General features: G+C 37.7%; 2 protein-coding genes across 2 annotated transcripts; both read left to right on the top strand.

Annotated features, from left to right (window-relative positions):
• Positions 1–183: 183 nt before the first annotated feature.
• LOC145914160 (uncharacterized) lies at positions 184–4,918 on the top strand. Its single transcript, XM_083001944.1, has 11 exons — positions 184–306; positions 780–1,115; positions 1,338–1,529; positions 1,747–1,889; positions 2,116–2,233; positions 2,661–2,792; positions 3,082–3,152; positions 3,225–3,313; positions 3,488–3,639; positions 3,746–3,881; positions 4,265–4,918. Exons 1-11 carry the CDS (start codon positions 231–233, stop codon positions 4,386–4,388), a joined length of 1,569 nt encoding a protein of 522 aa, XP_082858070.1. The 5' UTR covers positions 184–230; the 3' UTR covers positions 4,389–4,918.
• Positions 4,919–5,429: 511 nt separating this feature from the next.
• LOC145914097 (uncharacterized) lies at positions 5,430–10,199 on the top strand. The gene is made up of 11 exons (XM_083001872.1): positions 5,430–5,529; positions 5,862–6,197; positions 6,324–6,515; positions 6,687–6,829; positions 7,131–7,248; positions 7,628–7,759; positions 8,081–8,151; positions 8,325–8,413; positions 8,814–8,971; positions 9,119–9,290; positions 9,873–10,199. The coding sequence occupies exons 1-11, from the start codon at positions 5,460–5,462 to the stop codon at positions 9,982–9,984; spliced, it is 1,593 nt and encodes a 530-aa protein (XP_082857998.1). The 5' UTR covers positions 5,430–5,459; the 3' UTR covers positions 9,985–10,199.
• The last annotated feature ends 1,314 nt before the right edge of the window (positions 10,200–11,513 follow it).

Raw genomic sequence — 11,513 nt, forward strand, 5'->3', positions numbered from 1 at the left:
TATTTTAAAACTAAAATACAACCCCGTGCACACAAACGCCCACTCTATATTTCCCTTAATAGATACACCTCGTCTGTATCCTATAACAGTGCAGCACCTTAATGTTTTATCTCAGCGTGCGTAGGAGAGCCAGGAATACAAACAAATGGACATATCTGCTCTCTTTACCGATTAGTGTTTATTAAACATTGCTGTGGTCGGTTTGATGCAGCAAAGTTCGATTCTTGGTGATGGATTTTAAATTGCAATGGTTTGGTTTGATGGTCGTTGTGCTTTTGGGAATATTTGTGACTTGTTCTCGAGCAGGTAAGTGCATTAAGCGTACATACCGAGTACTGTTTAATTGAGGCACGTGATCGCCCATGTCACCATATGTTTCCGAGCTTGAAATCATTGAGTCTCTGCTGTACCTTTCAAAATATTCGTGAAATTATTAAAGGTGGATTGAATTAGTTGAAGTGCGCAAATCGGAGTAAATTTTGACCTTGCAAGTTGCGGGTTTTTGGCATCAATTTATTCAGTCCAAGTCGATGGTAAACTTGTTTGCACCATAGTTGAATACAGACGTAAATCCACGCATTATGGAAAACATTATGTCAACGTTAGAGTTTTGACAACAGCATTTTTCTGTAATTATTCGATACTTTTTAAATCATCCAAGGTTCTTATTCTAAATAACATACGATTTAGGTCGCTTAGTGTGCACACTAGATACAGTCACTATAGCAATGGAATAAAATGCTGGTTATCTTATTAATACATTGTTGCATTGTTTGTAGGAAAATGGAATGTCACATTTATATCAGGATATCCAGGCAATCAACGGGCGGTTGGAATTCCAAACATTACTCTGACATTAATCCTTGAATACGACACGGTTGAAATAGCAAAAGTCTATATATACCACTTCCAGAACAGTTACCTCGCGTTCAATCTTTCCCACAATTACACAGGAACTTTGCCTTACGGCAAAATATCCAATGTGGCAACAGATAAAACTGTAGTGATTAAAACTCTCCTGTCTGGTGCGCGCCAAGGCAACATCAGTATTTCTGTGTGGTCAACAAACACGTCGTTTGGTAACAAATACGATTCCCCAACTATCATAGTCACATGTAAGTAAAAAAATATATGAGAAAATGATAATGTCAAAGGTGTTAATTTGCGCAAAATCAACATGATTAAATTTGATTTGTAAAAAGTGAAATAATTCTGTTGAGAACAACACAAGTAAGTTGCGGAGGTTTCTTATCTCCAAATAATCAACAAATCAGAAACACAAGCCATTATGTAGACTTATAATAAACGAAGATGTAAATTTAAACAATCAATTTTAGATTGTCCAGAATTCACCAACTTGCAAACCCCAAAACAACTTCTCAATTCTGATCGAAAATTTGGAAGCAAGGCTACAGTTTCGTGCAAGAATTCAGTATTTGTTGAAAACTCGACCCTTATTTACCGAAGTGCAGTGGTTGAATGCGATGCCTTTGCGAAGTGGAATGACTCAAATCTGAGTTGTTACGAAGGTTATATGACAAACTTTTTGTCAAACTGCACAATTTTGTTTTCGTTTTTTCTGTTACCTTTTTATGTTAAGACACGGTTTTACGTAGCGTCTACAACACTACAGTTTTACGTACAAACAGTAACCTTTGCCAGCATAAATTGTGCATATCTTGAAACCACAACACATACATCTGGAACATTGGTTTAAACGCACATTCATACAAGTTTTAAACCCAGGTCAGTTTGTTGACGTCAACAACGCAGGTCAGAAGCAAACTTTAACGTACAACACACCGGTTTTATTTTACTGCGACCCGTTCAACCCGAACATGAATCAAATCAACTTGACCTTGGATGACCAAGCTTTTTTCGGAAGCAAGGTCAGTCGTGTTAAAATCTTGGAATTAGTGTTAAATGGGGATTTTTGTGTTGTGCTCGGGAGCACCACATTGTTTGTGTAAGGCGATGACACAAAAGCTGGTATTGTACTCTTTCCTCGTGACCATAATATGTATATTCCAAAACAGCAGTGGTGTTAGTGGTATTTATGTACGGTTGACACCAAGAGAGTTATCTACGGTTAAATTTATATTTGTGACGTAACAGTACGCGTGGGGCAACGTCACCCTGACCCCTTCCCACCACAACAGTCGTCTCATTTGTAAACAGACATCAGCCAACCTCCACCAGTCGCAAAGCAAGTCGGTAATACTCGATGTTCAGTGTAAGTTGTGTCACAAGTTAAATAAAAAGATTTGGTCATGATGTGTTTTCTACATTATGTTGACATTGTGTTAAAAAATAAAAAGCACAAATTTAGTGTTTAAACTGATACGCCATTTTTCAATTGATGATGGCATATGTTTTTGCCGAAACGTATTGTAAATACATGAAACATTTCAATGTTTTCTGCATTGTAGGTTAGTTTCTCCATGTATAAGTCACAAGTTAAGTAAGTCTTGGTCTTCAACATAAAGGAATTTGGAAGTGTTCGGCCGTTATTTATAAATCGTACGAATGCCAGTTTTTTAATAAGTATACGCGAAGCACAATTCAAAATAGATTGGTTTCTGAATAACACAATCCTATTTATAAATATACAAACCCGAGAACCCGCGGCCAATTCACTCATTTTCAGGTGTTATCTTTAGATCCACCGCTCATTGATCCAAACACAACGGTTGATGCGGAAGTCACACTTGGAAAAAATGACTTTGTTGAATACAAATTTAAATCCAACCCACCTACGCCACCACAAGGAGCTGTCGTTGTTTACAAGGACGGTAAGAACCACTGGACAGCATGTTAAACACAATAAATGTCCACAATTGCGATTACTTGAATCAAATTCTCCCATTAAAAGTAGCAACTCCCACGTTTAAGTTTGAAATATTTCCGAGTGGTAGAATCATTAAGTTTACATACCTCAGCAAACGAGAAATGGTGGATATTCTACTGCACAAGAAATTTACAAAATACAACACATGAAACGAATACTAGATTTGTTTTTCGAGAACAACCAATCAGGACTACAATAAGTAATGAAAGTTTTAACTTTTGCCTTTTTATTAGGAATCGCTGTGAAGAACATGTATTACTTCACCAACCAAACCGAAACCCAAGTTGTCCTTCATTTCAAAACAGTGAGTTTTGTCTGTGTTATGTAATTGACTTCCCCTCGTAATATACTACTATGTATTATTTCATTTACGCAGGTTACGAACTCAGATGATGGAAAATACTTTGTGGTCATTAATTCGGGCGACCCCTTTACCGTAACCGAAAGGGTGACGATTCGTGTCCGGTATGAAATTACCACCCTGTCTTTGATAAAAGTCTCTAAGCCCCTGTCCTTAATATGAGTTTCTGACCCATTATTGTTGTTATGTAATGGGCGTTACGACGTTAGGACTGGATAGACAAAAATACATTACTTTTGTGTCAACTTGTATGCAACGGTTAACCCTAACCTTCTAAGGGTCAAGAACTCACCAGAATTGCATGTGGATTGTGCATCAATGGCTGTTATTATTCCACTTGGAATTTTGCTAGCGGTCGTTTCAGTGGTTGCAGTCGTCCTTGCAGTGAAATTGTGCAAGAACAAGCAGTTGGAAAGCATCAGCATTAACAGTAAGTATAGGTCGGTTTAGCTTTTAACTAATTATGGAAAGTATTCTTTTAGATTAGTACAAGTGTCAAAAAATGCACAGAAACATTACAATATTGATGCATATAGAAACACATGAACAAACCAGGACTACAAACGTGTACAACAAAACACAGAAACAAGCCCCGGCCCAAAGAGCAACACCAGTCCAAACCTCAGCTCCAGCCCAAGTACCTGCAAGAGCTCAGAATCCCAACCGCCTCAGGTGAGTAAAACATTTGAGGTCAATTTTTATCTTATTTCATCGCAATAGGTAGTGAACTCTATAGTAAAAAACTATCATTTGTTTACTGGTGGTTAACCATTGCCTACTACAATATAATTCATGTTTACAATGTGGGTTTTTGAATTGTTTTGTATCACAAATGTGATATATGCACCAATATAAGATAAGATAGCAATACAGTCCTACTAAATCGACAGAACGAATTTCAAAATCTCGCTTCCGGTGAGGTTTGAACTTACGACCCGTACAACACTAGAATACGCTCTTCCCGTAAAAGGATAAATGGAGAAAATTTACCAAACCATGACACAAACGGAAAGTAAAGCTTTAAATTCAATTCACGACTTCCACGAACATTTCAGATCACAAGTCCATCAACCGACAGGAAGGAATCATAACTACGCCAACCAAAAGGGACAAAAAACACACACCGAAGACTACATCGACATGCAACCAGAAGCACTGTACGAATACTCTGGCCCATAACGATAATCACACCGACTTCAGAATGTAGCTTTGGATATAAGAACAAAAAAATATATTAAGTTTTGTTGGTGCGGCTCGATTTAAATTCCATGCTTTTATGTTTTTGGTTGGTTGCTGGCCTAATTCACGCTGGGGTTTACTAACTTTCCATCAGAACTTTTATTGTTCAATAAATCCACAGTCATTTCTTACACACAAAGCTCTAATAAAGATGAAAACCATTATTATTTGTACTGTACATGTTTGTATTGTTGCTATATTTTCGTTCTTGTAATATTTATGCGACACTTATGATAACCGCTTTGGTGTAATTATGATTGTATGAATTCACTGACCCTCAAATGGTGAAAACAAGTACAGTTTCTTACCACTAATTGGCGCAATAGAGCAAAGGCCTTTCACACGCCTTCTCTGTTGCAAAGATTCGTATATTTCTGTTGTAATTTTGTTTCAAAGATAATTGTAGCCAAATTAAGTCACAATTTCTGGAAACGCCAAACCAGTTAATTTTATCCAAGACACGACCTTTATGCGATGATGAAACTAATTATGCCGGGTTGGGCAAAATTGCAAATAAAAAACTAGCTGACGATAAAGTCTGTTGTATTGCAGGAACATTGCAATTCAGGTGCAGATGTTTTAATATAATATAATGTGATTCAGTGGTCGAGTAAATTACGTACATTTCAAAGCGTGCCTCAAATATCATTATCGTGGACGCGTAACCTATATTCCACATGATGTGATTGCGTTATTTATTAAGAGGGGCAAATTACAAACAACTTTGGAACGAACAAATCTTCTGGCATATATTTTTTTTGTAACGAAACTATCTCACAAAATTGCAATAGACATTAACATACAGTCTGTCAGTCCTTTTGCATACAATAAACACCCACTGGTTATGCACAGCCATGGACACCTCTTCTGCAATGCATAATGATACAACACCTTATTGTTCTATCTGTGTGTGTGTAGGTGATACACAACAAGAGCTTGCCCTCCCTACCACTAAGTGTGCATTGTTCCTTTAAGTGGTTTGCTTGTGGTAGCTAGGTTTGAGTCGTGGTGATGGGCTTTACAAAACCCTTTTTGGTGGTTGCTGTACTGATGGGAGTATTGGTATCTTCCGCCGGTGCAGGTAAGTACAGGTTTACCGTGTATTTATTTGTTAAATTTTACAAAGAACAACATGTAATCTTTGTTTAATCCTGTGCTTTGTGAATGTTTTATCTTTAAAAGCAAACTATTCAAGAAATTGTAGAAATGGGTGCCGCGTAGTTTAGCCACGCATATTGTACACAATGAAACCTCGCATATTGCGGGTAATGTCAGATGTAACGATATTTTCTAACTCAATGGCATTGTATTTGGCTAAACTGACAAATCATATCCAAGTCAGTGACAACGCCTGGTTTCCTATATCTCGTTACTAGTTCCCAATACCACGTTAATCTCATAAAATGTTTGTAGATAAATGGGACGTTACATATGAGTCAGGATATTCAAGCAATCAACGAGCAGTGGGAATCCATAACATTACTATGGAACTAATCCTTAAATACGACACAGTGGAAGTAGTATTAGTTGAGGCACCCAAATGGTACCATTTGTACAGACAATTTAGCCTTGACGAAAATTTCACAACATTTTATCCTCACATGAAATTATCCAACGAAGCCGTCGAGAAAACTGCAATTATTAAAGTAGTTATGTTCAGAGTCATCCAGGGCAGTTACAGGATTACTTTAAGGTCGACAAACTCGTCGTTTGGTAACAGATATGATTCTCCAATTATCTACGGAAAATGTAAGTCTTTTGTTCGTGTAAGTAAAATGTTAAATAAATCTATTAAAAGTCGTTTTGTCCAACGAAAGTCAAAGACCAGTAACCAGGGAATGATTAACCTTCTTGAAACTATAACCATACTTTCAGATTGTCCACAATTTACAAACCTACAAACAACAAAACAACTTCTCATTTCTGATCGTCAATTTGGAAGCAAGGCTACAGTTTCGTGCAAGAATTCAGTATTTGTTGAAAACTCCGCGCACATGTACCGAAGTGCAGTGGTTGCATGCGATGCCTTTGCGAAGTGGAACGACTCAAACCTGAGTTGCTACGAAGGTTTTAGAGTTATTTGTCCTTTTTCTGATACGTTTTTATATTAAATCGTGGTTCGATGACAAAGCGTTTGGCGTTTTACTGAATAATTTAAGGTAAATCCTCATGAGCTTTTCGCACAGACAGGTCGTGATATTTTTATTTTCTCAATTCTACACAAGTTTTAAAACCCAGGTCAGTTCGTTGACATCAACAACGCAGGTCAGAAGCAAACTTTAATATACAACACACCGGTTCTATTTTACTGCGACCCGTTCAACCCGACCATGAACCAAATCAACTTGACCTTGGATAACCAAGTTTTCTTCGGCAGCAAGGTCAGTCGTGTTATGTATTTTAAAGAATTGTACAAAGGATGTTAAACGCTGTACTGTGCTTGGTTATCCTCGTCGTAATGTTGAATAAGAGACAGAAACCGCTATTAAAAATTAACTGAGCGATGTTACCTGCGTATATAGGAATTATATGCAAAGAGTTTTGCTATGTCATGGTTCAATTCCACCGAAACATTTTACATAATACAGAACAGCAGTGTAATCAATTGTATTTATCCCCGTATTGTAGTGGGCAGTGTGTAGGAGCAAAGTTTGTGGCGTAACAATATTTGTGACCTAACAGTACGCGTGGGGCAACGTCACCCTGACCCCTTCCCACCACAACAGTCGTCTTACTTGTAAACAGACGTCAGTCAACCTCCACCAGTCGCAAAGCAAGTCGGTAATACTCGATGTTCAGTGTAAGTTGTGTCACAAGTTAAATATAAGGTGTTGGGCGTAACCACACTTTCACTTAACTACTGTAATTTCTGGGACTACAACAATTCGAAACGAATCTATATACGGTCACAATAAATCGAATCTAAACATGAAAGTTTGTATTCTTGGCATCTCCTTAAATGTTAAACAAACGTTTATTTACATGAGATATCGAATCTAAAAATGGCGTATTTAATAAACACCAATGATGACTCACAACACAAACCCACTGGCATGCATATTACATGCAGATTGTCGTAGTATCATTGGACGTTGCATGGTGATGTGACAAGCAAAGGATGCCGTTTGTGTGGGGACTGATTTAAATCATTTTTGAAGTGTTTTGCGTTTATTTTGCAGTTCCACCGCTCATTGATCCGAACACAACGGTTGATGCGGAAGTCACACTTGGCAAAACCGACTTCGTTGAATACAAATTTAAATCCAACCCACCCACGTCACCACAAGGATCTGTCTCCATTTACAATAAAGGTAACGTTAAGTTGCTGCAATTTCAATGCGAAACACCTACTATTATTATTGTTTGTTATCTTCATGAAAAGTTACTTATCCTTGCGTCACGACAAAAACGTTTTCTCCAATAAATATACCATAAATAATATTACTACTGTTGCTGGCAGTCATGTTTTGTTGCTGCAATCGGTTCTTCTGGCAATATTGCAATATTTTGCCGAGTGTTACTTGTAACCCTGGTCTCGATCCATGAGTAAAATATTTTACCAATATTTTAATGAAAACTAAACAGGACAAAATGAACCAAACATTTACAACAACTGTTTCCTTTTGTTTCAGGAATCGCTGTGAAGAACATGTATTATTTCAGCAATCAAACCGAAACCCAAGTTGTTCTTCATTTCAAAACAGTGAGTTCTTGTTGCTTGTTCAGGGAATTTTTCCTTAATTTTCCTTTAGTTAAGTCACCAACACCATTTAGTGAACTAAGTTTACTGACGAAACACAAGTATCTGTCGTAATGTATATTAAAGTCACAGTATTTTTATTCCATAAACATTATAACACCTTTTATTTCGTGCAGGTTACGAATACAGATATTGGTGATTACTTGGTGGTTATTAATTCATCTCACCCCTTTTACGAAATCAGTAGAGTTACAATACGTGTTCGGTAAGAACAACACCTATATGTCCTGCTGGCTGTTAGCGCGGAATTAATGTTTTCGCTAAAAGTACTAACATTTTGTCTCGTCGGAAAAATATAACTTTACAGTTCAAACTTAGATGCACCGACGATGGGCAAAGCAGTGTTCAAAACATATGCACATTTGCTTTGATTTTCCTACTCAAACTTGCAAATGTTTGAGGACACAGGATTTAATCAGTTGAATGTAAACGCGAACCGCTGGAGGCTGTTTTATTGTCATTTTAGTGTTTCCCTTTTTTGGCAGTTTCGGCATTTTCTCTTTTTCATTTTAGTCTTGTGTCCACCTGCAATCTAACCTACGATGCAATAAGCCACAGATATAACAATAGCGTGGTGGTAGTGAATTATCTCAATGTGGTTTTAGGCAGAAGGAAATACCAGTAGAGTCATATGCGGATTATGCGCCAACCTTGACTCTTGTTATTCCGCTTGGAACTCTACTAGGGGTTTTTCTAGTGGTTGCCGTCGTTCTGGCTGTAAAATTGTACAAGAACAAACAGTCCGGAAAACTCAGTACAAACAGTAAGTAATTGGGCTGATAAAGATTGAAAACAACTAAGAGAAATATGTGTTTTGTTCAAAGAAATTGACCTGGTAGAATAGTATAGTCTATTACGTTAGTCCAAAGCTCCAAAATGACACAAAACATTACGACCTTGCTGTGTTCAGAAACAAGTGGACCAAACTCAAATCATCAAAAGTCCAGAACAACAAACGTATACAATGAAACACGGAAAGGAGCCCGAGTTCAAATCTCAACCCTATCCCCAGGCCCAACCCGAGCCCAAACCTTAGCCTCAGCCCAAGTAGCTGGGAGATCTCAGAATCCCAACAGCCTCGAGTGAGTAAAACATTTGTGGTTATTATTATTTTTTTAAATGTATATTACTTTTGGCAACTATCGCAAACCATGATATTACTTTTGCTTGTAAACTTAATACCCTGTGATGCGTTGAGACACATGATAAGGTGACACTGCTGCCTTAACAGTCTTAAAGTCCCATTCTCAATACGCCAAAATGTTTTTTTTAAATTCTTGCTTCCGGTGAGATTCGAATTTACGACCCTGCCAGCTTTAGAACACGTAAGGGTAAATGGTGGAAATTTACAAAACCATGACACACACCGTTAGTAAAGCTTTAAATTTAAATCATATCCAGACTTTCTCACGTCCACGTGTTTGGATCCCTAACAGTTGTTTGGCCATAGTGCGCTCCACGTGGTTTGTCTCTGTTGATTGTTACCTTTGGTACCGAACGGATCGACGATTGACCGAAAGGTACCACAAAGTGGAAATCTGTTTACCTGCTAGTTTATAAGCTAGCCCTGTGCCACAGTCACCAGCTGTACCGATGAGACCTTACAGTTCGAAACAGTGCGTGTATACACCCTGTATGCAGCTCTCACGTGTTTGTTGTTTTAGGCAAACCCATGAACCTACAAGAAGGATCCACAGCTACGTTAATCCTGGACAAAGCATAGACACCGGAGATTACGTCGATATGCAACCGTCCTATGAATACTTTGGCACTTAACAATTATCTAACCGACTTTCGGAACCAAACTTGAAAGACACAAGGCATTCTCTTTAAATAGGGATGGTTTTTACAATGTAATTTGCCGTATACGCTTCGTCTGATTCTTTTTAATATAAAATTTAAACCTGTTTAAAAGCAAGTGCTTTGTATGGATTATTAATTGGGTGAAGGGCGATGTTTCCACATCCAACAAACATAAAAGAGAGTTTCAATGTAAGTCCCTAAAAGCTTAGTTAACTGTACGCGTTCTTTGATAGTCAACTGTACGCGTTCTTCAAAATTTTCTTTTTCCTTTAAACTATTACTGTAGCACTGTATTATTTGTTTTCCCTTTTCTTTTTGTTTTCCCTTTTCGTCTCTGCACATTTATCACGTTTTCAGTGTAAAGAAACAGTTTTTTACCACACCTGGGTTCGAACCCAGAATGTCCTGGTTGATGGGCAGGCGTTTGACCGATGTTGCCAACCGTAGTTTCCAAAAATAATTTACCACCTTTACCGACCTCCAACGGCATAAAACAAGTAAAGTAATCTACCGCTAAATAGCGGCATGGAGCAATTTGAATTACGGGAAGTAATCAACCGTGCAATCAGCATATGGTTTTCGAACCAAAAGTACGCCCATTGTGTCTGTGCTAGCACAAGATTTAGTTGCAGTGCTGACCGTACGCTTTGTAAGTGTTTTTGAAGATGCCAGGGTATAGTGTGTTTTCTTTGTGTCAAGTTTTTGTAATGTTATGACTGTTGGTTTGTTTTGTGAATCCATGATTCAAGCTTGTAGTCCGTGGCATTGATTATTTTGAATGATGTTTGGCAGCCTTGATATGATTTTGTATTCATTGTTTTAAAGTAGATTTGCTCAAAAGTTTCAAATAATTATAACAACAAGCACTATTTGCATTGATTGTTTTCAAATGGATTAAATTTCCGGCAGTTTAGGCAACACATAAGCGTCAAGTTAAGTTTGTTTGAACCACAGACTGGCAGACAAACTAACACGAAATGCAGTCACTTTGAAACGCATGAAAACAGACAAACTAACACTTGATGCGGTCACTTTGAAACGCATTAAATCTGTCACGTTTACTCAAAGAAATTAAATAAAGAAACCAAATAATACCCGCGCAGCGAATCAGCAGCTTGGGGCGATAATTGATTCGTGCTCCAGTTAAATACAGTCGAAGCTTGGCTTTAATCTTCATGGCATTTCCTCTGTAACATTTCAAAAATGCATCATGTTTGATCTTGTAGCTGAAGGCTCAAGTTAACGTCTATTTTGGAAAATCTCAGCGCTTCGTAAGGCCGTATAATATCAGCACTGTCACAAGTCTGTGGATTTTGTGACAATGAATAAATTACTACTGACTGAGATCCAAATTTTGGGTGGTTTTCTGTGAATAGAAATTGTGGGTTCGATTAAAGGTCAAACCTCAGAATACCTGAAATTGATAGCCTGTCTGTCGATAAGGTATAATGCGTGTGCATGGTTTAAGCCTGTAAGTAAGCCAACATTAAATCAGATACACT

Source organism: Ascidia mentula, chromosome 9 (genome assembly GCF_947561715.1).
Source record: "Ascidia mentula chromosome 9, kaAscMent1.1, whole genome shotgun sequence".
Lineage (NCBI taxonomy): Eukaryota > Metazoa > Chordata > Ascidiacea > Phlebobranchia > Ascidiidae > Ascidia > Ascidia mentula.